General features: G+C 44.4%; 1 protein-coding gene across 1 annotated transcript in view; it reads left to right on the top strand.

The window, feature by feature from the left end:
* Positions 1 to 27,588, top strand: part of ctnnbl1 (catenin beta like 1) — a 168,888-nt gene that overhangs the window by 20,509 nt on the left and 120,791 nt on the right. The window contains exons 2-3 of the mRNA XM_062979756.1: positions 10,387 to 10,575; positions 12,179 to 12,285. Coding sequence (XP_062835826.1) covers positions 10,387 to 10,575; positions 12,179 to 12,285 — 296 coding nt within the window. The remainder of the gene's footprint in view (positions 1 to 10,386; positions 10,576 to 12,178; positions 12,286 to 27,588) is intronic.

Genomic DNA, 27,588 nt, shown 5'->3' with positions numbered 1-27,588 from the left:
CATCAGTTTCCCCAGGTATTGCCCTTCCTTCTCCCCACTCTTGATGCCAAGCAGACTAATGGCTGTTCTTTCTCGATCTCTGTCTCCGAAACATTTAATCTGTGCTCTGCTTAATCAGATTGTGACTCTTCCTCCCTGCCAGGCTTGGCTTGAGCATCATGCTTCTTCATTCAGCACCAAATTTGGGAAACATAGCTACAGACACCTCTCTTCCTACCCCAGGTATCCATTCAGTGGCACTGCTTCCAGCTGCACCTGGTGGCTTATAAAGAGCTTGGATGGCAATAAACTCTTTTTACCTGGTAGAGCAAAGCCCTTGCAGATGGCCTAAACTGATGGGGATTAAATATCGCTGCTCCTGCTGCAAGGCCCAGGAAGGCTCGGTTCCTGATTACATCGGGCAATTAGGGATTTGCAGCCAAGTTCAGCCACTTCCAGGGACCCTTTTCTAATCTTTCTGCAGAGACGAGAGATGAGAGACAGAGAGGAGGCAATTGTCCTGATTGCCGGGAGCTGATTTCCACTGTCGCCGTGGCTGATTCCTAATGGCCGTTTTGGGTTTCAGAAAAAGACTGTTTGTGTCAGCCTTGAGGGCTGTTGAGAAAGGAAGGAGAGGATGTCGGAATGCCAAGTGATTGAAACTGCTGCAGCAGGTGGCAATGGGCCACAAGCCCCGGATGCCATTGAATGTCCTTCGGGGCCCTGGTTGCAGAGACATCCTCCCTGACATTTCTAATGGGATTCCTTCCTCCTGAGAGGGAAATATTTTCATGTTTTTTATTGCTTTAATTGGATCTTATTTGTTCATAGCATATATCCCTTCTCCACCTCACTTCCATCTTTGCCTGGCCCTCTAAAAAGGCCTCTATCAGCAGCATCATCTATTTTGATGCATTGCCCATCTATCCACGGCAACGCTCTTGTCCTCTGAGTGGCTCCTATAGTGTCTCTGCTGATGTTCCAGAACCCTTTCATTTACACTACACAACACCATTTTTGTTCCTGGGTTATAAAAGTAATTTCCTAATTGGTTCTAATATAAAAAAAACATGGAGAAAGTTTATTAAATTGCAAAACTTTTTTTTCTTTAGGAATCTATAGGCCCTTCAGTATAACTTTATAGTCAACTTCCTCCAGAAACTGACCATGCTGAGGATCCAGAGATTCCTATTGCAAATACTTTTCTAGGCATTTGTGTGTCCCACAAGGTGATTCACAGAGTTACTCTGGAGGACTTAAACATTCTTAGAGATGGGTTGTTGTATCTTTTCTGGGCTGTATGGCCATGTTCCAGAAGTATTCTCTCCTGACGTTTCGCCCACATCTATGGCAGGCATCCTCAGAGGTTGTGAGGTGTAGATGTGTTCTCTTAGGAAGGAAAATAAAGCAGTTTTTAAATTTGCTGTTTCACGATTTTTGCAGGGGTCCTGCTCTGTTTTCCTGTATTTTGTAGGAAAGCTACATAGGAGGGGCATGACAGGAGATGTTTTGAAGCTAGGGTAATGGAGTCCCTTTCTTTCAAGCTTAAGTTACGCTTCTGAATTAAACTAAACGGGCCTTCCAATTCTGTGCTTCCTGAAGTAGCCCGTTTCACTGCTGAACAGGTCTTGTGATCACTTGTTCTGGGCACTATTTTTTGCTTTTGCCTCTATTGCTAGCAGGATAGGACTATGCAAAAAAAGAGAGAGAAGTATTGGTTGGTTTGGTAAATCCCAGGATGTGTACACATGAAAACACACCCATGCACACACATTTAAAAATCCTCATTAGAACCTAGCACAGTGCAGTGAAGTCTTGGCATATTCCTGCATCTACAGGAGCAGTGGGCTCTGGGGTATCATTTGGAGAGCAAAACCTATTCCTGTTTTGTCTCCTGCACGGCTGGCTAGAGCCATGCATTGAGCTGCATTGGGCATCATGAAGACTTTGCCCTGTGGGTCAAGGCCAGCCCTGGACTGGGTCATCAGTTACAAATCCCTCTCCCTGTCACTGCCAAAACCTCCTACTACCAACTACTTCAGGAAAAGGTTGATGACCGACAGAGTAATTTTGGAATTCACTTAGAAGGAAGTGGGATGGTAACATATCCATCTGAAAAGGAGAGCTGTGACATTTACTAGCTATTAAAACATTTTATTTTATTCCACTCTGTATGTATAAATCTCAGGGAGAGAATCAGAAATCCACAGCCCAGGAGTTAGAGCCAGACTAAAATCTAAGTTTTGGAGGAAACCCCTAGGGCCGTCCAGTCCTGCCAAGCAGGAAAACACAATCAAAGCTCTCCCAACAGATGGATGTCCAGCCTCTTCTTCAAAACCTCCAGAGAAAAAGAATCTACCAGACTCCCAGGCAGCAGCAGATTCCACTGCCAAACAGCTTTTATTTTCCAAAGACATTTAGGTGGAATCTCTCTGCAACTTGAATCCATGGCTCAGTTGTGTCTCAGTTTCTGCAGCAGAAACTGGGACAATAAGATATCTTTTCAAAAATTTAAACATGGCTCTTATGTTCTCTTCTCTCAACTTTCTCTTCTCCAAGCTAAAGATTCCCAGCTCCTGAAGCAGCTCCTCAGAGCGATTCGTAGTTTTCAGACCTTGGGCCATTTTCGTGGCCCTTCTCTGGACACCTTCCACCTTTATCAATGTTCTTTTTGGATTGTGGGGTTCAGATCTGGACACAGCATTCCAGGGCTTACAGTCTTTGGGCTCACAAAATCTAAGGGTGAACTAAATGTTGACTTGGCTCTGAGGTCTGCAGTGAGGTCAATGTCAGTGCCAACTGGGCCTCCAAGAAAGAGAGAAGGTCTTCAACATTTGGGGAGGCCACAACAGGGAAGGCCCTGTCCCATGTCGCCATGTAAAATATTGCTTCCATGGGCTGAATTAGTTTGGGGTGCCTTCTATGTTCTTTTATTCATGTCTGGCTGGCCTGTGGCCCAGCTGGTTAGTAGCCAGCTGTAATAAATCACTACTGACCGAAAGGCCATGGGCTCAAAGTCTGGCTCGGATTGAGCTTCCAAACATTTATAGCTTAGCTCGCCTAAGTAGCTTGAAAGACAGCTGCAACTGTCGATTAGAAAATTTAGGTACTGCTTTATACAGGGAGGCTAATTTAACTAATTTACAACACCATAAAACTTCCAGCAGCGTGCAGAAAGCAATGAGGAAGTGCTACCATCAAGGACTCAGTGTCACAAGTGGACAATGAAGCGGCAGAGCCCCTGTGGCCAGAATTGAGCATACACTCATGAAGCCGAAAGCTGGAAAATGTTAAATTGCCTCTGTGTCTGTCTATATGTCGTATGCCTAATGGCAATGACTGTTTGCCATGTATGTGTGCATTGCAATTTGCCCTGAGTCACCTTCGGGGTGAGAAGGGCGTAATATAAATACTGTAAATAAACAAACAAATAAATGGACATTACTGTATTTGGTGGTCTCTATGTAGACTTGTCCACAGCTGCATTGTATATGGTAGACTCCTGCAGTGGTTCGTGGATTCCTCTTGTCCGTAGCATATGTTGAATTTTCTTAGTGGGTCTGTAGATTGTTTGTAGGTAGAATGACATCTGCCACATGTGGCCTCCACGTGGATCCAAAAGTGGCAAGGAATGGCCTGGGTAGACTTATTTATTTATTTATTTATTTATTTGCAATATTTATATTCCGCCCTTCTCACCCTGAAGGGGACTCAGGGCAGATCACAACGTACACATACATGGCAAACATTCAATGCCATATGAACATAGAGACAGAGACATAGAGGAAATTTAACATTTTCCAACTTACTGAGGGTATGCTCAATTCCGGCCACAGGGGGAGCAGCTGCTTCACCATCCACTGTGACACTCGAGTCCTTGATGGATATTTCCTCATTCCAAACACTGTTGGACGATTTTTTATGGTATTGTAAATTAGTTAAGGTCCCAGGTTCAAATCCCGGGAGCGGCTTGAGCGCCCGCTGTTAGCTCCAGATCCTGCCAACCTAGCAGTTCGAAAACATGCCAATGTGAGTTGATCAATAGGTACCGCTTCGGCGGGAAGGTAACGGCGCTCCATGCAGTCATGCCAGACACATGACCTTGGAGGTGTCTACGGACAACGCCGGCTCTTTGGCTTAGAAATGGAGATGAGCACCAACCCCCAGAGTCAGACATGACTGGACTTAACGTTAGGGGAAACCTTTACCTTTACCTTTAAATGAGTTAAATTAGCCTCCCCACATAAGCGGTACCTAAATTTCCTACTTGATAGATACAACTATCTTTCGGGTTGCTTAGGTCAACAACAAGCGGGGCTATTTTTTAATGGTTGGATGCTCACTCCGACACGGGCTGGCTTCAAACTCATGACCTCTTGGTCATAGTGATTTATTGCAGCTGGCTACTAACCAGCTGTGCCAGCTCTTCCAACACCATGATTCAGGGTCACCCGGTGGGTTTCCATGTTTGAACGGGGATTCGAATCCAGGCCTCCTGACTCTTTCGAACCACCGCTCTGCCTACCTGGCAGCAGGAGGTGCAAAATGCCCCACTTGCCAAGGCCTGAGTGCTTCTCTCTTTTGCAGAAAGGAAAACGCTTAAGCGCACGTTCTGCCTGACATTGCTTATTTCTTCAGAGATGCGCTCTCTGAAAAGTAGGATTGAAAGCCGGCCGGCTTAACACAGGTGTTACAAAGAAGATTAAGAGGTTGCGAGGAAGATATCGCCGGAGATTTGGGGCTTCCTTCCTCCCGAAGTCTTTCTAAATTGACAGCTAATGGGTAGCTCTCTTTGACGGCTCTTTCGTCTGGCGCACATCGCGCACAAAGCCAACCTGGAGGTTTCATTTCAAATTTCTTTAACAAATTATTTCTGAGCTCCATAGTAACAAGGTTATTTTGCATTTGCACTATGCAAAGCAGGCACATATGTATGTGCGTTTGTGTATATATAGATAGATATATCCTTCTCCTCTTTTTCTCTTTTGCTAAATGGAATAAGTTAATTCATTGCCGGAGCCTGATGTTTTATTCTGTGCCGTCTCTCTCCCTTCGTCGTTTTCCAATTTCCTTCAGTCGCTGATGAAGGTTGGCAGGTGGGAGTGCTATGTATAATTCCTTGTTTTTTCTGGGAGGAAAGGCTTGTAAGAAGGACAGGCGATCCGGCAAAGAAGCGTTACTGTTTATTAAAATATTTATAAATTGCCTATTTTTTGCCGGAGGCTACGTGTGAGTTTTGAAAACAGAACAATCAAGGGCTGAGCAGGGACACCGCTCTCTTTGAAGCAGCGTGAGAGCAAAAATAAACCTCCAAAGCCATCAAAAGACAACCTGAATAATACAGTATTTCATGGACCAACTGCAGCTAGGCTGAGGTGGAACCAACCTCACCATTTTGGGAAGCAGTTTCATGGTTTCTTAATTCATTTTATTTAACTGAAATATTCGTATTCTTCCCTAGATTATGGGATCTGAAGGCTGTGTAGAAGTGAAAGCAGTTTAAGCAATTTAAAGCAGGTTTTTAAAAATAAATACATTTGCAGGAGTTCACGGGCACAGGACCCGCCTGAAAGTTAAGAACCATGAATGAAGAAATCTCCATTGTTTCACCCGAGAGAATGCATGCGTGTATGTTTTGTACCACAAAGACCCCATCTTTCTTTGATGGATCTCGACCTGACTTGGCACAGGATTAGCTCCTGGCAGACAAAATGAATTCACCATGAACGCAACCATGAAGGCCACTGTTAGGACATCCATCGCATTAGGAAGAAAGCATTTTATTGATGACTTATATTTTGGAAAAGGAGTATGTTTGTGGCTGTGCCTTGCACTGAGGCTGAAAAGACTGTGAAGTCTAAAGATCAGATCCTAGAATCATAGAATCCTAGAGTTGGAAGAGACCTCATTCAAAGCACCTTCAATAGATGGCCATCCAACCTCTGCTTCAAAGCCTCCAAAGAAGGAGCCTCCACCACACTCCCTCTGGGGCAGAGAGTTCCACTGCTGAACAGCTTTCACAGTGAGGAAGTTCTTCCTGATGTTCAGCTGGAATCTCCTTTCCTGTAGTTTGAAGCCATTGCTCCACTGTGTCCTAGTCTCCAGGGCAGCAGAAAACAAGCTTGCTCCCTTCTCCCTATGACTTCCCCTCACATCTTGATCCCTGGCCCTCATCATGTCTCCTCTCAGCCTTCTCTTCTGCAGGCTGAACATGCCCAGCTCTTTAAGCCACTCCTCGTAGGGCATGTTCTCCAGACCCTTGATCATTTTAGTCACCCTCCTCTGGACACCTTCCAGCTTAGAGTCAACATCTCCCTTCAATTGTGGTGCCCAGAATTGGACACAGTGTGATTCCAGTTGTGCTCTGACCAAGGCAGAATAGAATAGAAGGTGAGCAGGACTTCCCTGGATCTAGGCACTAGACTCCTGCTGATGCAGGCCAAAATCCCATTGGCTTTTTTAGCTGCTGCATTGCACTCCTGGCTCATGTTCCCCTTCTTCTCCACAAGGACTCCCAAGAACTTTTTCATATATCCTGTTATTGAGCCAGGCATTGTTCCCCATTCTGTATTTTTGCATTTTCTTTTTTCTGCCTAAGTGGAGGATCTTACATTTGTCTCTGTTGAATTTCATTTTGTTAGTTTTGGCCAGTCCTCTAATCCATTAAGATAGTTTTGAATTCTGTTCCTGTCTCCTGGAGTATTGGCTATCCCTCCCAATTTGATGTTGTCTTTCAATTTGGAAAGAGAAAGGAAGGGTAAAAAGGGAGGAAAGAAAAGACAAAGGAAGGAAGAAAATGCAAGGAAGGAGAAAGATGTACGAGGGAAAGCAAAGGAAGCAAGAAAAAGATGGAGAAAGGTGGATGAGGGAAAGGTAGGAAGAAAAGAGGCTCAAGGAAAATGCAAACCTGGACTGTGCTGGTTATATAAATAAGTAGAATCATCAAGGTGGAAGGACTGCAATGGACATCTAGTCTCTCATGTCCAAAGCTAAAACCTGAGAAATATCCCTCCAATTAAGGAGAGCCTACCAACTTCCATGCAGTCCCTCCTCGTGTTTTGGTGGAATCTCTTTTCTTGCCATTTGGATCCATTTCTAGCTACAGTAGGGTCTCACTTATCCAACATAAAAGGGCCGGCAGAACGTTGGAAAGCGGAAATGTTGGATAATAAGGAAGGATTAAGGAAAAACCTATTAAACATCAAATTACATTTTGATTTTACAAATTAAGCACCAAAACATCATGTTTTACAACAAATCGACAGAAAAAGCAGTTCAGTACATGGTAAAGTTATGTAGTACAGTAGAGTCTCACTTGTCCAACACTCACTTATCCAATGTTCTGGATTATCCAATGCATTTTGTAGTCAGTGTTTTCAATACATCATGATATTTTGGTACTAAATTCGTAAATACAGTAATTACTACATAGCATTACTGTGTATTTGAACTACTTTGTATGTCAAATTTGTTGTATAACATGATATTTTGGTGCTTAATTTGTAAAATCATAACCTAATTTCATGTTTAATAGGCTTTTCCTCAATCCCTCCTTATTATCCAACATATTTGCTTATCCAACATTCTGCCGACCCGTTTATGTTGGATAAGTAAGACACTATTGTAGTTAGTTACTGTATTTATGAATTTAGCACCAAAACATCACAATGTATTGAAAACATTGACAACAAAAACATTGGCTACTAACAAATTGACTACAAATAAAGGTAGAATTGCAAAGAATGAACTTATAGTAACAACATTGTCGGAAATTAAATTCGTAAAAAAATTCAATCCTTGCTACCTAGAGAAATAGCTGTAGACCTGGGTGGGAGGCAGACTGGGTTGGATAATCCAGAATGTTGGATAAACGAATGTTGGATAAGCGAGGCTCTACTGTATATTGATACTTGGCTTCCTTGTACATTTCTTCCCTGATTCTGACATCAAAAGCTTGGTTGCCTTAAGATTCATCTACACTGTGGAATTAATGCAGTTTGACACAACATTAACAGACATGGCTGAATGCTATGTAATACAGGGAGTTGTAGTTTTTCAAAAAAAGTGGTAAAGCCTCACCAAATTGCAACTCCCAGGCGTCCATAGCACTGAGCATTAAAGTGGTGCAAAGTGCATTAATTCTGCACTGTAGATGCACCTTTAGAAGGTGTTTTGGAGCAGTTCTGGTAACAGTGAGATACATAATTTTCGCTCCATTTCTGGCTGCGTAAATTTAGCACAGTTTGACTATTTTGGGGTAGAGTTCTTAGTAAGTTCCCTCTTTTATATCTGAACTCAGAAGAGTTTGTGTGTGTGTGTGTGTGTGTCTGCCTAGGCATTCATTGGCGCCCAGGTTCAACTGTGTCGGCGGTGTTAATAATTGCACTCCACACGCTTCTCATAATTCCTCATAATGCCTCTGTTATTGCATATTAGAGATGATTTCCCTCCGCCTCCCCGTCCCCAATTGGGGTCGAAAGCAGATCGTAACGGCTGATAATGACAACCGATTGCGAGGGCTCCCAGGAAATGGAGTCGGCTTCGTGGCGGAGTTTTAATTTAGCCGTCGCTCCGGCGGTGGTGCGGCACATTACGCCCAGCCAAACCCCATGCTTCCCTACCCTCTCGTTACAGTGGCAATCTCATTGCTTTTTAATTAACCAAAAAATAGAAGGAGTGGAAGAGAGGAAAATTAGACCTGGCAGCCCAGATTGTATACTGCCATGATCAGAGGAGGCCGCGGCGTTTCCTCACGAAGCAGATCAGAACTTTCTCAAGTTGCAATTTCAAACTGGGAGCGGCCAATGCTGGCTTCAGAGGGAGGCTGGACTCAGCAGTGCCTTCTTCCACCTTTTTTCCTTAATTGGATCTTAATGAAGATGAAACTGCACTTCAGTCCGATTAAGCCTGCTCTTCCAAATTCATATTTGCTGGAGCAAGGGGCATACATGCAAAGAGGAAGGAATTCGTGTTGTCGAAGGCTTTCATGGCCAGAATCGCTCGGTTGCTGTAAGTTTTTTGAACTGTATGGCCATGTTCTAGTCATCTTTTCTCCTGCATCTATGGCTGGCATCCTCAGAGGTTCTGTTGCTAGTGAGGCAAGCGGAGTGTAGATATATCTGTGGAATAATGTCCAGGGTGGAAGAAAGAACACTTGTTTGTTTGAAGAAAGTGTGAATGCTGCCTTTAGCAAGCTTGAATAGCATTGAGTAGCCCTGCAGCTGCAAGTCAGTCAGTGAGGGTATTTGTATAGAGGTAGCCTGGCCTTTGTTGCCTGGGGGCATCTTCTGTTTGAGAGGTGCTATCTGGCAATTGGTTGCTTTCTGTCTGGAATTCCCCTGTTTCTGCTGGACCACTGTGACAATCATCATGTCAGACTATGCAGAGAAGCGATTGAAATCCCACAAGCATGTGGTCAATTTAAACAGAAAGGAGGAAACCACAAAAATGAACACAATCTGGCTACCAGTATTAAAAAGACACCAGAATCAAGACAGTTAATTAAGAACACCACTCGGAAACACTCGTTACCCTACTCCCCCTGCTTTCAAAATGTAATTTAATCCCGTTTAATAAACATATTATATAAATTTTCCAGTGTTTTTGTTTATTTTAGTTAACTATTACAGAACTTTTAGGATAATGATTAGTAACAATTTGTTAGCTGTTATCTCCAGCTCCTGCCAACCTAGCAGTTAAAAAACATGCCAATGTGAGTAGATTAATAGGTACCGCTCCGGCAGGAAGATAACGGCGCTCCATGCAGTCATGTCTATGGCCACCTGACCTTGGAGGTGTCTATGGACAACGCCGGCTCTTCGGCTTAGAAATGGAGATGAGCACCACACCCCAGAGTCAGACATGACTGGACTTAACATCAGGGGAAACCTTTACCTTTACCTATGTTGATATGATCAGTGGACTAATCAATAAACAGATCTATCTATCTATCGATCAATACAGGTTGAGTATTTATTTTTGGCATCCCAAAAGTCTCCAAAATGTAAAATTCTCCATCTGGGTGCCTGAGGAGGCCCCTTCTGCACTGCAATGTAATCCAGATGATCTAAGAAGATAATCCAGATTATCTGCTTTGAACTTGATTATATGGGTCTACAGTGCCATATAATTTAGTTCAAAGCAGAGAAGCTAAATTTTATATGGCAGTGTAGAAGGGGCCTGAGAGGGTGGCATCTTCGCTTTTTGACAGCTCAGCGTAGACAATCTTTGTTTCATGTGCAACATTATGAAAAATATGATGCGTAAAATTAACTGCTGTTTGTGCAAAGTGTGTCTGTGTGCGCAATGTCAATGCATTGCATATCTAGACTGTTGAGTGCTACTGGGGCAAGGAGAGATGCAAGTTCCTTGGCTCATTGTCTTATATTTCCCCCTTCCTTCTCGCAGCCAAATAGAGGGACGAAAAGGTCTCGTGAAGATGAAGAGGAGGACCTGAAAGTCCGGCACAAGCACTCTGGGGGGGCGCGGGAGCGGGGCCGCCACCGGGAAGAGGAGCCCCCAGCGGCCGAGGAGACAGAGGACGAGAAGAAGAAGCTGCTGCAGATCATCGAGAAGGGGGATGAGGAAGAGGAGGAGGTAGGCTTCTCAATATGGCAGTGACATGAGGTATCTTTCAGGGTTTCTAGGGCAGTAAAAGGTGAAAGGTTTATGCCAGGTATGGACCAACTTCGGCCTTCCCTTCAGGTGTTTGGGACTTCAACTCCCACAATTCCTAACAGCCAGTAGGCTGTTAGGAATTGTGGGAGTTGAAGCCCAAAACAACTGGAGGGAGAGCCAAAGTTGGCCCATGCCTGCTTTACATTATATTGTATTTGTCTATCTCATCCAGATCACCTCACTGTTTAATGAATGTGGTCTGACACCATTTTAACTCACATGGCTCAATGTTGTGGAATCATGAGGCATCAGCAGTATTTGGCAGAGAAGGCTCAGGGTCTTGTAAAACTACCAGTCCCAGGATCTCATAGCATTGAGCCATGGCAGCAAAAGTGGATCCAAACTCCATTCATTCTACAGTGCTGTTTGGCTTGTTCAACATTGCCATATAATGCAGTTTGCACTTCATTTTATGTCCAGTGTAGAACCAGCCATTTTTCCCCCATCGAGTGTTTTCCTCCATGACACAAAATACTTAATTGTGATTTTTTTTAAAAAAATTATAGTCATATTTTAATTTATTTGCTTTAAAAAATTGTGTTGTCTCATGCTAACCTCTGGGAGTCACTATATCGCAAGGCATGAGCAAAGTTTGGCCCTCCAGGTGTTTTGGATTCCAACTCCCAGAAATCCCAGCCAGCTTACTGGCCATTAGGAATTGTGGGAGTCAAAGTCCAAAACACCGGGAGGACTGAAGATTGTCCATGCCTGCTATATCGAGAGAAAAGCAGTATATATATATATATGTGTGTGTGTGTGTGTGTGTGTGTGTGTGTGTGTATGTATATGTATATGTATATATAAAACATACACATATATTTCTTCACTTGTACACCATTGATTGTAATATGCGCCCTAATTTCAGCACCACCATTATCAACTTACAGAAATACATAAGATACACCTGTGATTCCAAGATGCACTCCATTTTTAAATATGTTTATATAGGAAAATAATTCTGTTTTAGAATTGAAGAAATACAGTATATCTGTCTAATATGTATGTATGTACATATGTGTATACTCTTGTGGAGAGCAGAAGGATGTCTACGTACCAGTTTACCATAGTCATCTTTCTGCTGAGATGGAACCTGAAGTTCCTGTAGGCTTAGAGGACATTTATTTTTCCTGTTTTTGCCCAGAAAATGGGAGCTGCATGGGGACCAGCGGTCCCAAGGGTCACAAAAACAACTTTTGAGGGTTCTCCGTGGCTTCAGGGCTTCATTGTCACACTTTTGGTGTAAGAATGAATAAACTTTGGGGACACTTCCATAGAATCATAGAGTTGGAAGAGACCTCATCAACCATCTAGTCTAACCCCCTGCTGATGGAGTGAGAGGTTTAGATATTTGGAGTAGGACGCACTTCTCTGAATGTCCCTCCATAGTAAACCCAACGGGTGGATAATTGCACAAAGCGAATGTGATAGGCAGTTCTAGGCTCGCAAGACCTGGGATCGGGGGACCATGCCTTTCTGCTTGATGAGAGTGAAGGAACGTTGCGTGAAATGTCTCTTTGTCCAGGACGAACCCCTGGATGAAAGCTCTGTGAAGAAAATGATCCTCACTTTTGAGAAGAGGTCCTACAAGAACCAGGAGCTCCGGATCAAGTTCCCGGACAACCCAGAGAAGTAAGTCATGTTGGGATTTGGCTTTTCTCTCAACCCCTTTGTCTATTTATTCTCCGTCTCGTGATGCCATCCCCTCCGGCTCCCTTTGATGAAAAGGGCAAACAGGTTGTAGGTTTGTTTTTTACTTTAATCCAGAGCAACCGGCCGGAGAGAATGAGGGCCAGGCGATTGCTGGCATTTGATCCGCTCCTCTTATTTCCTTGGGGATCCTACAATTACGCGGCTGGTAGATTTGAGAAGCAAGGTTCTCTGTTTGCCCGAGACGAGTGAGCAACCATTTCTTGAGGCTTCTGAACGGTGTGTTCCCCTTTTAAAGCCAGACAGAGCCCCATTCCCTTGGAAGCAAGATGCGAATCTGATGTCTTGTCAACAAGATACGTTTTCTTCTTCCTGACCCACCGAATCTCAGCAAGCCACTCTTGAGGGCAGATCTCAGCTCTGCTTCTCTTTGGTATCTGGAGCGGTGTCTTTTCACCTGGCGCTATTATCTTGCCAGCGATAAATCAGAAGCAGGGCTTGAAAGGCAGCTTTATTGATGCTGATGACGCTGATAAACAAGCAAAGTATCCAGGAAAGCCTTATGGCGCCTGGCATTAGATTTAGCAAACGGGGAAGGACAAACATTTTCTTCTTCATCTCCAAACACGGTTGGCCCTCCTTGTTTGCAGTTTTGACTTGCAGCTTTATTTTTAGATTCAATTAAAGTCTTATCTATAGGAATTTCTAGGTGGTTGATTTCTGCCAGGGGTTGACCATGAATGGCATCATGCTAGAAGAGGACTAGAGATTTTTAGAGAGAACACAACCGAAGCTGGCCTTTGGGATTCCTTGAGAAGTGTTCTCTAATAAATAATAGAGCTTCTCATGCATATTTTCCCCACTGTTGTGGGGATCCTGCACCCCTAACCCCCAAAAAATGTTTAAGGCTGAGCACAGGGCCTTTTGGGCTTCCAAATGGGAGACATAATGCTCCAGAACTCTCACTTTTAGAAGTGACCTTGGAAAGATATTGCCCAAAAGCTAATACCTGGCATCAGCTTTCTTGAATTAATAATATTCAAGATACATACACATACAAAAGGAAGAAAAATAGTACACAAATAAAAAACAATATTCAGGGAAGACTTCTTCTACCAATCTATACGAGGGAAATATGATTTATTTATTTATCTTCTAAGAAGCGAAGTGAGGATACAGTTATAATGTATTTAAAAACAAAAACAAAGTTAAAAGTTTGGCATGATACTGGATTTCCTTTGACCAAAAGCTGGTTGCTTGAAGTGCCTCTGGTGTCATTGTGAGAAGGTCCTCCATTGTGCATGTAGCAGGGCTTAGAATTCATTGCAGTAAGTGGTCTGTGGTTTGTTCTTCTCCACACTCGCATGTTGTGGACTCCACTTTGTGGCACCATTTCTTAAGGTTGGATCTGCATCTTGTGGTGCCAGAGCACAGTCTGACCAGCACCTTCCAAGTCACAAGTCTTCTGTGTGCCCAGGAGGGAGTCTCTCATCCGGCATCAGCCACTGATTGAGGTTCTGAGTTTTAACCTGCCACTTTTGGACTAGCGCTTGCTGAGGTGTTCTTGCAAGTATCTCTTAGAAAACTATTTCTTGATTTAAAGAGTTGGTGTGCTGGCTGATATCAAAACAGGGGATAGGCTGCAATGCTCCAGTGGGATTCCTTCCCAGGTCATCCTCAGAGCTCGAGATGCTTGACTGTTCTTAAGGTGGAAAGCACACATCTGTGTTTTAGATGGATTAGGGATCAGTTGGTTTTCCCTGTAATAAGCAGTAAGAGCACTTAAAGCTTCGAAGAGCTTTTGAAAAGGTTTAAATGGTTGAAGATGATGATGAGGATAATGATAATAATTTGTATTTGTATTTAGTACCTGCTTCTCCTCACGATTTGAGACAGAGCAGGACACAGTTAAAATACATCTTTATAATGAAATGCATTCAATGAAAAGAATAAATTAAAACATATTTCTATGACTATGAGATACACATATTGAAATACATGGGACAAAGATCAAAATGCAAGAGACATAGAATGTGAATTTTAAATTCATAGTTAAAAACTGAGTGAATAGGTTTCATCTCTCTATCACTGATATATGAAAAGAAAAACTTGCATTAAATATTACCTTGACTGTCTTTCTACTGATGCTATGATTTATTTATCAAAAGGCAATGTTTCGATACACCCCCATTTTGAACCAACAAAAGAAATAAAAATATCCTGATCTTTTAAAAAAAATAGTCACGGATTTCTCCTTTATGATTCTTTCTCTTTAGAAAATTCATCATCTTAAGCAACCGATCTTCATTTCTTCATTTATATGTTGTAGGTTTAAAATTCTATTGCTGTTAATATTACGAACCGTTTTGAGTCTTGTTTTAGAGAGGAAATTGTGGTATAAATACATACTGTTATAATAATATCTAAAAAATAATAATCGGCAGGCAGATCTTCTAATGCTGCTGTTATGTTACTGAAAGATAGCAGTACATCTCAGGGCATTATACCATTTAGGAGAAAAAACAATATGAAGACTGGATTTGTTAGGAAACATCTTTCCTTGGTAGAGTTAACCCCAGTCTTCATACCTCTCTGACTTTATCTTAAATTAAAAAGAGGAAAACAAAGCAGCATGCTGTATGGAATTGCAAACTAAGGAACCTTACTAATTGGTTTCGGGACATGAAATGCCTGCATCCGAACTAACTAATGAAAAGATTAGCTGTAAGAAAGACAGTGCCAGGAAGCTTAGCCTTTGAGCTCAACGTCTTGAAACTTGAAAAATGGAAAGAGAGACAGAGAAGGGAAATTTGTATGTGAACACGGACCCTGGACACTTTCTGGGTTAGATGGCCTGGTTGCTTAGGTATCTAATACACTTATGGCCATGTATTGCCACAGATGGGTGGGCAAATGGAGAAAAGTTAGCTAAAGAATTCAGGATGCATAAAAGCATGCAATATTTACAGTACAGTAAGATCCCCATAGCCATAGGGATACATTCCCAGCTGGAACGCAGCTGTTTAATGACAGAAAGACCATTGAACTAGCTAACTTTAGCTCCCAGTATACCATAACTCACCTAGAAATCTGCATCCATAGGAATTTGCTATGTCCTCCAGGGTGACTCTGCGATAACTTCCAACAGAAACAGCCCATAGAACTGCCAAAAGGACCTAGAAATTTCTTAGAGATGACATTTTTTTCCAGGTTCTGTGTTGTTGTTGTTGTTTGTCAGCTACCTCACCTTAGAATCTCCAGCAGCATAATCGTACAGTTCAAGGTCAGCCAGTCGAATCTCAATAACAAACTTTCAATAACGAGCAGAAGAGTGGCCAAAATCCAGTCCTGATTGAGTCATATCACCAGACTTACAATCGGCGAAACCTGTCCAAAACTCCAACAGTGTCCCAAGTTCTCCGGAGCACAGAATCCGAACGTTGCCACCAGCAATTTGCTAGCACACTGCAACGCCTTCAGTGCTGCTTCCACAGCTGGTCTCTGTTTCTGGCCATTCTGTCAGCAGTTCTGATTGAACATCTCAGCTGAAATTATTCTCTTCTCTGCTCCAAAAAAGAAGGCACTTTTAACCCTTTATCAGCCTTCTCCACCAGACTCTCTTCATCCAATGCTTTTGGGTTTAGAGAGTCTGGTGGTGAAGGTTGATAAAGGGTTAAAAGTGCCTTCTTTTTTGGAGCAGAGAAGAGAATAATTTCAGCTGAGATGTTCAATCAGAACTGCTGAGACGCCTGGATAGTGACCCTCTGGTCAACCCTGGACACGCGAACGTGACACCAGATCAGATAGCTCACCAGCTAATTCAGAATGGGAAAACCAACCGCAGCAGAATAAAGATGAAAATCAACAGGGTGCCAGAACTTGAAACCCACCAGTTGTCTTCTCCTCTAAACCTGAAAGAACTCAGAGAAGCCATCAAGCGATGTAAGACTGGTAAAGCACCTGGCCTAGATGACCTGATGATGGAGCAAATCAAACACTTGGGCCCAAAGCTGAAAACTGGCTTTTGAAATTCTACAATCAATGCCTGGCACACAAACAGATTCCCAGAGCATGGAGGAAAACTAAGATCATTGCCATCTTAAAACCTGGTAAAGATGCCTCCAATGCCAGGAACTATCGACCAATCTCCCTCTTATGTCATCTATATAAAGTCTATGAGAGGATGCTATTAAATCGACTAGGACCTGTTATTGAACACAAGGAAGGCTATGAGAAAGGCTGCAATACGGGAACAGTTTTTGTGGACCTTACGGCAGCCTATGACACAGTGCAACATAGAAAAATGCTGCATAAAGTCTACCATATCACCCGGGACTTTGACTTTACAAAAACTGTTCAGACCCTCTTAGAAAACCGCAGCTTCTATGTGGAGTTTCAGGGCCAGAAAAGCAGATGGAGGAGGCAAAAGAATGGTTTACCCCAAGGCAGCGTTCTTGCACCAACCTTATTTAATATCTTCACGAACGATCAGCCACAACCACCACTCACAAAGAGCTTTATATATGCTGATGACCTTGGCCTTACAACACAAGCAACAGATTTTGAAACAGTTGAAAAGCAACTCACCAGTGCCTTGAAAGACCTCTCCAGCTACTACAAGGAGAACCACCTGAAGCCTAATCCTTCCAAGACACAAGTGTATGCTTTCCACCTACGTAACCGCGAAGCCAACAGGAAACTGAAAGTTACTTGGGAAGGCCAAGAGCTTGAACACTGTTTTCATCCTAAATACCTTGGTGTCACCTTAGACCGAACACTAACATATAGGAAACACTGCATGAACACCAAGCACAAAGTAGCTGCGCGCAATAACATCCTGCGGAAACTGACTGGCAGCGCATGGGGTGCAGACCCACAAGTAATAAGAACATCAGCCCTGGCCTTGTCTTTCTCAACTGCAGAGTATGCCTGTCCTGTTTGGCACAAGTCTGCCCATGCGAAGCAGGTGGACATAGCACTGAATGAAACATGCAGAATCATCACGGGATGCCTTAAACCTACACCTGTTGATAAACTCTACAAGTTAGCTGGCATTGCCCCTCCTGACGTGCGACGGGAAGTTGCTGCTGACGGTGAGAGAAAAAAGGTCGAACATTGTGAAAGCCACCCACTGCATGGCTATCACCCTCCTCCCACCAGACTCAAATCACGGAAGGGCTTCATGAGAACCACCACTCCCTCCTCTTGATGTTCCTCCAGCAGCAGCAAGGGTGTCCCTCTGGGCAGCTAAACCTGGCAATTCTAACTGGATGGCCCCCCATGAGGGTCTTCCTCCAGGGGCAAACCAAGAATGGGCAACTTGGAAGTCCCTGAACAGACTCAGAAGTGGAGTGGGCAGATCAAAAGACAACTTGGCAAGGTGGCACTACCTGGAGGAATCCTCCACCTTGTGTGACTGTGGAGCTGAACAAACAACTCAGCACATGTATGCTTGCCCACAATGCCCTGCCTCATGTATGGAGGAGGAGTTGTTTAAAGCTACAGACAATGCGGTTGCTGTTGCCCACTTTTGGTCCAAAACTATTTAGTTGCTTGTGATTTCTTTTTTTTTTCTTTTTTCCCCATTATTTGAAATGTATTTGTTGTACAATGCTTTTGACACGAAATAAATAAACCAGACTCTCTTGTGTTTGTTCAGCAGGCTGAGTAGTTATTGGGTTGCTGTGAGTTTTTTGGTTTGTGTGGCCATGTTCCAGTAGAATTCTCTTCTGTCATTTCGCCTGCATCTGCGGCTGGCATTTTTAGAAATTCTGTTGCTAGTGAGACCAGTGGGGTTTATATATATATATCTGTGGAATGATGTCCAGGGTGGAAGAAAGAACCCTTGTCTGTTTGAAGCAAGTGTGAATGTTGCAATTAGCAAGCTTAAATATCATTGAGTAGCCATGGAGCTTGCAAAGTCAATCAGTAAGGGTATCTGCATAGAGGTAGGTTGGCTGTTGTGCCTGGAGGTATCCTTTGTTTGGGAGGTGTTAACTGGCACTCATTTATTTATTTACAGTATTTATATTCCGCCCTTCTCACCCTGAAGGGGACTCAGGGCAGATCACATTATATACATGTAGGGCAAACATTCAATGCCCATATACACATAGAACCGAGACAGAGACAAACGCAGAGGCAATTTAACCTTCTCCTGAGAGGATGTTCGATTCTGGCCACAGGGGGGTGCAGTTGCTTCATCATCCGCTGTGACGGCACTTCCTCATTCCAGCGTTGTAAGTTAGTTAAATTTGCCTCCCCACTTTATAAATGGTACCTTATGTCCTACTTGATGGATGCAACTATCTTTCGGGTTGCTAGCGAGCAGGGGGTATTTTTTATTTTTTAATTGACGGGTGCTCACTCCGCCACGGGCTGCCCTCGAAGTCATGGCCTCATGGTCAGAGTGATCTATTGCAGCAGGCTGCTCACCAGCCTGTGCCACAGCCCGGCCCCAACACTTGATTGTTTGCTCTCTGGAATTTCCCTGTTTCTGAGTGGTGTTCTTTATTTACTGTTTTGATTCTGGTGTTTTTAATACTGGTAGCCAGATTTTGTTCCTTTTCATGGTTTCCTTCTTTCTGTTGAAATTGTCCATATGCTTGTGGTTTTCAATGGCTTCTCAGTGTAGTCTGACATGTGGAATAGGCGTGGGCAAACTTTGGACCTCCAGGTGTTTTGGATCTTAATTCCCACAACTCCTAACAACTGGCTGATCTAGAACTTAAAAACATACAGACATTAAAAAAGAAGTAAACATAGACATATTAAAAACAATATGTGGTTAAAAGCAGCAAGACCATTAAATGTGTGGGAGTATTGTATCCAAGAGCGATGGAGAACGTGTGGGAGAGAATGGTTGATTTCCAACAGTGTTTTCTCATCTTCAAGTGTGTCATTTTGGTTAGACTGAGCCCAGTGATCTCCCTCTTGTCAGGAAACAGTCTTCCTAATGTTTGGAATCATGTTTTTGGAGTCAGATCAAATCCAATCCAATCCTATTCTGCCAGGCAGGAAGGCACCATCCAAGCCCTCCTGACAGATGGTCATCCAGCCTCTGCTTAAAGACCTGCAAAGAAGCCGCCAACCACAGATATCCATCTTGCCATAATGTACCAGAATCCACCTTGGACATCCTTTGAGCACACAACTGGGCAGATCCAGTGTTGACATTTTGTTTGCCAGACATTGGGATCCGGGAAGGAAGCAAATGCCTTTGTTTTCAAGCTCCTCTTCCCCACAATGACCCTGAAGAATTGGGAGTGGGGAGGGGGGACTGGTTTATTTTCCCTCTGAGATAATCCGAATGGAAAAGGCTATGTGTGGCAGGCATCCCTTTTGAGGCCGCAGCTTTTTATTTTCTTCCCAGAAATACACAGAGTCCCCTGTCCAGCTGGGAGGAAAATTTGTTCCTGCACTGCGTTTTTCTTCCCACCATTGAGCTCATTTCTCTCGCTTTCAGTCTTCTGAGGTTCCCCACTTCTCCCTTTCCAACGTTTTGGGTGGGATTTGTGCTTTTAAAGTATAGGTGGTTTTCTTTTGGCTGCCCCTCCTGCTGGTTCTTTGCTTCTCTTTTAAATAATATTGCCATTTATATGCCATCTCTGGATGTGTGTGTGTTTTAAAAAGCACTTTGCCCACACTTTCTCTTAGAATCATAGAATCATAGAATCTTATTGTATTCCATATAGCTAGCAATGTCACGGTTTGAGTGTTGTCCTCAGACTCTGGAGATCAGGGTTTGAATCTCTGCAAATTCCTGGAAATCCACTGAGTGATCTTGGGGAAGTCACGCTCTCTCAGCCTTGGAGAAGGGCAAAGGCAAACCTCCTTGGAATAAACTTTGCCCAGAAAACCTTCAAGAGGCCTTGTGGGGCAGTGGCTTCAGCCGTGTATACATCTGTTTACCTGTGGAAACTCTTTGGTAACTTTGGGCACGTGCCACTCTCTCAGCTTCAGAGGGAGGCAGCAGTGAACAAATCTTGCCAAGACACTCCCTGCTGTATTGTAAGTTGGAAATGCCTTGAAGTCACAAACAACAATAAACAATAAGCATATTTACAGTTCTCTGAAAGATAGAGCAGTATTCTCCTCACCTTGTAAGTGGGTTTTGGATGCTGAATTCCTGAGGTTTGGTTGCACCAGGTAACCCTATGGCTTTGCTGGTGCCATTCTGAGCTGGGAATGTCATAGGATCATAGAAGAGGCCCCGAGCACCATGCAGTCCAGCCCCATTTTGCAACGCAGGAGGACACAATCCGAACCCTCCCAACTGGCCCTGTGTCATTTCCTTCCTTGCTCTAGTGTTGTAAGCTGGAAATGTATTGTTGAAGGCTTTCATGGCCAGAATCACTGGATTGCTGTGAGTCTTTTGGGCTGTATGGCCATGTTCCAGAAGCTTTCTCTCCTGGAACATGGTCATACAGCCCAAAAGCCTCACAGCAACCTGGTGACCAAAATGTTCAAAGCTCTGAAAACTATGAATCGCTGTTGGGAGTGGTTGAAGGAGCTGGGTAGGTTTGGCCTGGAGAAGGGAAAGCAGAGAGAAGGGGACCAGAGACCCAAGTTTAGGCCCGGGCTGTGGTGCAGGCTGGTAAGCAGCCAGCAGCCAGCTGCAACAAATCACTCTGACCAAGAGGTCATAAGTTCGAGGCCAGCTCAGAGCCTGCGTTTGTCTCTGTCTTTGTTCTGTGTTAAGGCATTGAATGTTTGCCTTATATGTGCAGTGTGATCTCCCCTGAGTCCCCTTCGGGGTGAGAAGGGCGGAATATAAATACTGTAAATAAATAAATAAATTTAAATAGTTGAAAGGATGTCACATTGAGGAGGGAGCAAGCTTGATTTTTGCTACTCTAGAGACTAGGATTCAGTGGAGCCATGGATTCAAATAGCAGGGAAAGAGATTCTACCTAAACATTGGGAAGAACATCCTGATTGTTAAAGCTGTTTCACAGGAGCATGTGCTTCCTGGAGTTTCCTTCCCCTGAGATTTCGAAACAGCAGCTGGATTGTCATCTGTCAGGAGGACTTGGATTGTGGCTTCCTGCCTGGTAGGGATGGGATTATACCGGATGATCTCTGGAGGCCTCTCCCAACCTATGATTCTCTGACTCCTCTCCTCCAACTTGCACATTTTTGCATCCTGGCTCCATGCAACTTTAGTGGGTGATGACGTTTCCCTGTTCCTTGCCTGACTTTGCCACCTGTCAGGTGCGTGGCACAGATAAGTTTTCCATCATTTTTACGATGCGCTCAGAGGCACCAAATTGGCCGCGTGGCTCTTCCAGCTGGGGCCATGAGAGCTGTTATGTGTCCCATCCCGGGAGCAGAGGCAGACAGCCAGACGGGGAAAGGTTTGCCGCTCGGCTGGAGAGCTCTTCCTTGAGTGGCAGGGCTGTGAAAGCCAGGCGCCGATGCCTCTCCTTCCCAATCGCCTGCCATCCAGATTCAGTTCCAGCCTCCTGCATCAGTAGCTCTCCCCTCCCGGGGCAGCCAGCACCGCTGGCTGCTCCTGCCAGTTTCTCCGGGTGCAGCTGGGGCTTGCATTTCTGCAGGAGAAGTATGCACTGCCAGGTCTGATCTCTGGTGATCCATCAGGTTGGACTTCTGTCCCTCAAGTGCCGACTCAGAGACGCCAGAAAGTGGAAGGGCATCCTGAGCTGTTACTGTTCCTGCAGAGTCTGTGAATCGGAAATGGTTGAATTACATGGGGACCCTGGACCTGAGCCTCTTCGGAGGGCTTGGGGTTCTTCATGTGTGAAGGGAAGACTGCTCAGTGCAATTCCTTTGTCTGAATTGATGCATAGAATCCTTGGAAGGGACCCCCAAGGACCATCCAGTCCCACCCCATTCTGTCAGGCAGGAAGACACAATCCAGCCTCTGCTTATAAACCTCCAGAGAAGGAAGGAAAGTCCACTGGACACCAGATAGCAGATTCCATGGTTGAATGGCTCTTATGAATGGATGGATAGGTCATCAAAGTTGGAAGGGTCCTCCAAAGGTCATGCAGTCCAACCCCCTTCTGCCAGAATCAGAACTCTCTCAACATATGGCCATCCAGCCTCTGCTTAAAATTCTCCAGAGAGGAGACCCCATCCAGGCAGCATTTCCACCATTGAAAGCTCTTACTGATAGATTCATGTATGGGAGTGAAAGGGCCCTGCTTCAAAGGTAGGACAGTCCACACAAAGTCCTTGGTCCTTTTTAAAATTCAGGAATAAAATAAAAATAATAGGAGAACAAAGACAGTTTTTCATGGTGTATGTTGCTAAAAGTAAGCAGCTGTTTGACTAGCCACTAGGACAAACTATAAAATTACACCTACCCTGTTTCCCCTAAAATAAGACATCCCCAGAAAATAAGACCTAGTAGAGGTTTTGCTCAATTGCTAAATATAAGGCCTCCCCCAAAAGTAAGTCCTAGCAAAGTTTTTGTTTGGAAGCATGGCCAGTGCCTGCCAAACAGAACACCAGAGCATGCATGTACGGTAAATGTATAAAGTGTTGTACATGGAAATATTGGTAGTAACAAGAAATTCTTGATAGGATTCACAGTTTGTCTGGTTATGCTGATTTGTGATGACAATTACTGTACAGTATATAATAAATGTTCATTTTTTTTTGTTCAACAATAAATGTGAATTCTTCTTCATGGAAAAATAAGACATCCCCTGAAAATAAGACCTAGAGCATCTTTGGGAGCAAAAATTAATATAAGACACTGTCTTATTTTCGGGGAAACACGGTAAAACAAACACATGCCTGCCGACACACACCTACAGAATCTTTTTGATGAACGACACACTCCTTGTCTGTTGATTTTTGCCCCATATTATTCCACTCCCTTTAGATAGTATTATATAATGAGACATCTATTTTAACAGCTATTCTTCTCATTCGTAAATTCTATAGTAGATTTGGTCTCAGTCTGTTCAACAGCAGGTTTTCGGGCGTTTCCTTATAGACTTGTAGGAATGGAAGGGATCCCCAGAGGTCATCCACTCCAGCTCCCTTTGGCCATCCTGACAGTCCTAACAGATACTTACCTCATCTCCAGAGAAGGGGACTCTACTGGACCCCCAAATAGTCTGCATTCCATGGTCGAACAGCTTTGAAAATCAGGAAGTTTTTCCTAATGTTTAGATTGAATCTCTTTTCCTGCAGTTTGAATCCATTGTGTCCTTGTCTCCGGAGCAGCAGAAAACAAGCAGGCTCCAAACTAAATGTCCCCAGTTCCCTGAGCTGCTCCTCATTGTCAAGACCCAGGCTGCAGAACACCAATAACCATGCGCAGAGACCAGAATCTATCTAATATCTTTATTAAGGAAATATATAAAGTCAATAAAAACAAGTGTAGAATATAGTTCAGAAGTAGACCTTTCAGGAAAGGTCAAATATAGTCCAGGAAAACAATGTCCAATATGAGATATTAAAGTCCAAAGTTATAATCCACTTCACCGAAACACACACTATTTGGCAAGCAATAGTGTGGGGAACTGTCCATAGTCTTTGAGGCTTAAGGTAAATCCGAAGGAAACTGGAAAACAAGGCTTGAAACTGAGAAGCAAGGTCCGTGGTTTAAAACTCAAGGCAAGGCAAGACTTGAAACTTGGCAAGATCAAACTGGAAACAAGGCAAACATGAATCAAGAACTGAGTCCATAGAAGTCCATGGTACAAGGCTGGGCAGGAAACTTGATCCGGGAACTGGGAACTGGAGTACGAAGTCTACACACGATCTCACTCCTCAAGTCGACGAATTGACTCCGCAAGGATTCCTTTGCGGGCAAACACCTAAATAGGATCTTGTTTTCCCGCCAAGGAACACTTTCTCTGGGGAACAAGAAACGAAACCTATACTGTGTCCAGATGCATGACTCCTTAAAGTTTCCCAAGGGAAGCAGACTTAATCAGCTAATTGTCTGGCAGCTATCCTGGCGCTCCGGCGAGTCGTCTCTCGAGCGCTTCTATCTTGATTATAATAATCCCGGCGAGAAAATGGGGGAGATTTCTGCTCAAGGCTTGTTTGTCTGACTTCTTGTGGGCAAACATCTTGCAGGTGCAAGGGCTCCAAATCTGGCAGAAACGGTGGGAAACCCAGGTTTTCCTCTTCATCTGCCACAATAGTACTAGGAACGGGACTACATGGCCCATGAGTCATCACACTATCCCCGCCCTCAAGGGCCCCCTCAAAAATGGGCCCTCTTCCCGAGGTGCTTGGCAGGGTAGGCCTGATGGAAGCGGCGGACTAAATCGGGGGCATGGACTGTGGAAGCGTCTTCCCAAGAGCGTTCTTCGGGGCCAAAACCCACCCAGTCAATGAGATACTGAAGGCGGCGGCGATGAAAGCGAGAATCCAAAATGTCCTGAACCTCGAATTCCTCCTCCCCATCCACCAAAACAGGGGTGGGGGCTGGCCGGTCTGCATCAGGGCGCACACCATCCGCCGGAAGGAGCAGGGAGCGATGAAACACTGGATGATTGCGCATAGAGCGCGGAAGTTGGAGTTTGAAAGTCACGGGGTTAAGTTGCGCCACCACTGGATAGGGACCAATGAAACGGGCATCTAGCTTCCGGCAGGGACGGTGGGAGGGCAAAAAGCGAGTGGACAGCAGAACCCGATCTCCTACCTTGATTTCGGGGCCCGGCTGGCGATGACTGTCAGCGTGGCGTTTATAGTCCTCCTTGGCTTGGTCCAGTTGCTGGAGCAATAGTTGTTGCACCGCCGTGAGTTCTTGCAGCCAGTCCTCTGCTGCGGGGACTTCTGAGGTTTCAATGACAAGAGGAAAGAAACGTGGATGGAAGCCGTAGTTTGCAAAGAACGGGGTTTCCTTAGTTGAAGCCTGAACACCATTGTTGTAGGCAAACTCTGACAGAGGTAACAGGGAAGCCCAATTGTCCTGTTGGTAGTTTACATAACAGCGAAGGTATTGTTCCAAAGTGGCATTGGTGCGCTCAGTTTGCCCATCCGTTTGGGGATGGTGAGCCGAAGATAAACGAGAGTCTATGCCCAATAGTTTTTGTAGTGCCTTCCAGAAACGAGAGGTGAATTGAGATCCACGGTCTGTGACTAAACTCTTGGGCAATCCATGTAATCTGAAAACATGTTGAAGAAATAAATCTGCAGTCTCCTTGGCCGTGGGTAGGCCATCGCAGGGAATGAAATGGGCCAACTTGGTAAAAAGGTCCACCACCACTAGGATCGTGGTGAATCCAAGGGAAGGTGGTAGGTCAGGTATTGACATATTTTTCCACATCCTTGCGGATCTTGGGCCACCAGAAATCTCGTAGGATCAAATGCATGGTTTTAAATAGTCCAAAATGCCCTGCTGGCTTGCAGTCATGACACAGGCGAAGAGCCTTTTCTCTGCCTGGTCCTGGAGGGATGTAGACATGATTTCTGTAGCATAGTAATCCATCCTTAAGTGAGAAAGGGAAACGTAGTCCTTGGCGAATTTGATCTTGAGCCCAGGCATCCGCCTGTTGACTGGCTCTAATTTCTTGAGCACAAAGGGGCCCTGGAGTAGAGGGAGTTGATTCAATTGGAGTGGATTTGGTGTTTCCCACTGTGAGCGTGGCAAAGTTCTCGGGCTGCAGCAATTGGGATTCAAAGGTCTCTCTGCGCCCTGCAGCATACTCTGGTTTCCGTGATAGAGCATCTGCTTGCTTGGTCTGAGCTGGGGTTACATAATGGATCAGGAAGTCAAAACGCTCAAAGAATAAAGCCCAGCGCTGCTGCCTCTGATTTAACTTGCGGGCAGTTCTTAGATGCTCTAAATTACGATGGTCAGTATGGACCTCAATGGGAAATTTGGCCCCTTCTAACCAATGTCTCCAATTTTCAAAGGCTGCCTTTATGGCCAAAAGTTCCTTCTCCCAAATAGTGTAATTTCTCTCTGGGGCTGTTAGTTGACGGGAGTAAAAAGCACAAGGGTGAAGATGTTCTCCCACTGGTTGCAAGAGTACAGCCCCAATTGCCACATCAGAGGCGTCAGCCTGCACAACAAAAGGGGTTTTAGGATCAGGGTGCTGTAGAATTGGCTGGGACGTGAATAATTTCTTTAGTTGCTGGAACCCTTTCTCTGCTTGTTCCGTCCAGCGGAAAGGCTGTTTTCCACGGATGCAGCTGGTGATTGGGTCAGACCAGCGGGCAAAGTCTGGAATGAACTTGCGGTAGTAGTTCGCGAATCCCAAGAACCGTTGCACCTCTTTCTTGTTGGTTGGCGCCCGCCATTCCAATACTGCTGAAACCTTTGCCGGGTCCATGGAGAGCCCTTGTGGCGAGACACGGTATCCCAGGAAATCAACCTCTTCAAGATCAAAGGCGCATTTTTCCAACTTGGCATATAGTCCATGATCCCGCAAACGTTGTAACACCATTCTGACGTGTTTCTCATGTTCTGATTGTGATCTAGAAAACACCAAAAAATCGTCCAAGTAGATGATCAAGAACCGATCTAGATAGTCCTGAAAGATATCGTTGACAAAGTGCTGGAACGTTGCGGGAGATCCACATAAACCGTAATTCATGACTAGGGACTCGAATAATCCGAATTTAGTCTGGAAGGCGGGAACGGGACTACATGGCCCATGAGTCATCACACTCATAGAGATTCATGGTTTCCATGCCTTTGACCATCTTGGTTGCCTTCCCATCCTATTCACCCATGAAACTGGTCCATTGTACTGTAATGTGAAGTGGCCCGTTTAGGATTTGGCATAAATGATGGAAGGTTTCAGGCCTTTGTTTCAGGGATAATTGGGACAAGATGCACACATTTGGGGATCTTTGTGCTTCTCTTTAATGTCTGACTATGTAACGTAATATGCGTGGAAGAGAAACGGCAAATTTTTCTGGGCACGGGCACAAAGGAAAATCCCTTCCCCAAACTCAGCTCTGCTTTCCAAATCCTAGCAATTCCTTGAGATGTGTCCTGTTTATTTGTTTAAATATTGCTTTGTTGTTGTGGCATGCCTTCAAGTGAACTCTGACTCCCTCCTAGGATTTTCTTGGCAAGGCTGAATATTCAGAGGAGGTTTCTCACTGCTTTCCTATTAATATGAGAATGTGTGGCTTGCCTGGAGGGATTTGGTGGTGGGTTCTGTGGCAGAATGTGGATTCAAATGCTGGTCTCACGCAGTCTTAGTACAGCTCTTATGCCATTGACTATTGGCAGCCCCCTGTCTTCATGTCAACTTCAACTTATGCATTTTCTAGCAAGATTTATCCAGAAGGGGTTGCCACCTTTGTGATAAATATGTTGTGTGGATTGAATGAAATTGT

This window comes from Anolis carolinensis, chromosome 4 (assembly GCF_035594765.1).
Source record: "Anolis carolinensis isolate JA03-04 chromosome 4, rAnoCar3.1.pri, whole genome shotgun sequence".
NCBI lineage: Eukaryota > Metazoa > Chordata > Lepidosauria > Squamata > Dactyloidae > Anolis > Anolis carolinensis.
The sequence above is the reverse complement of the archived record's forward strand: the minus strand, read 5'-3'. Positions and strand labels throughout refer to the sequence as shown.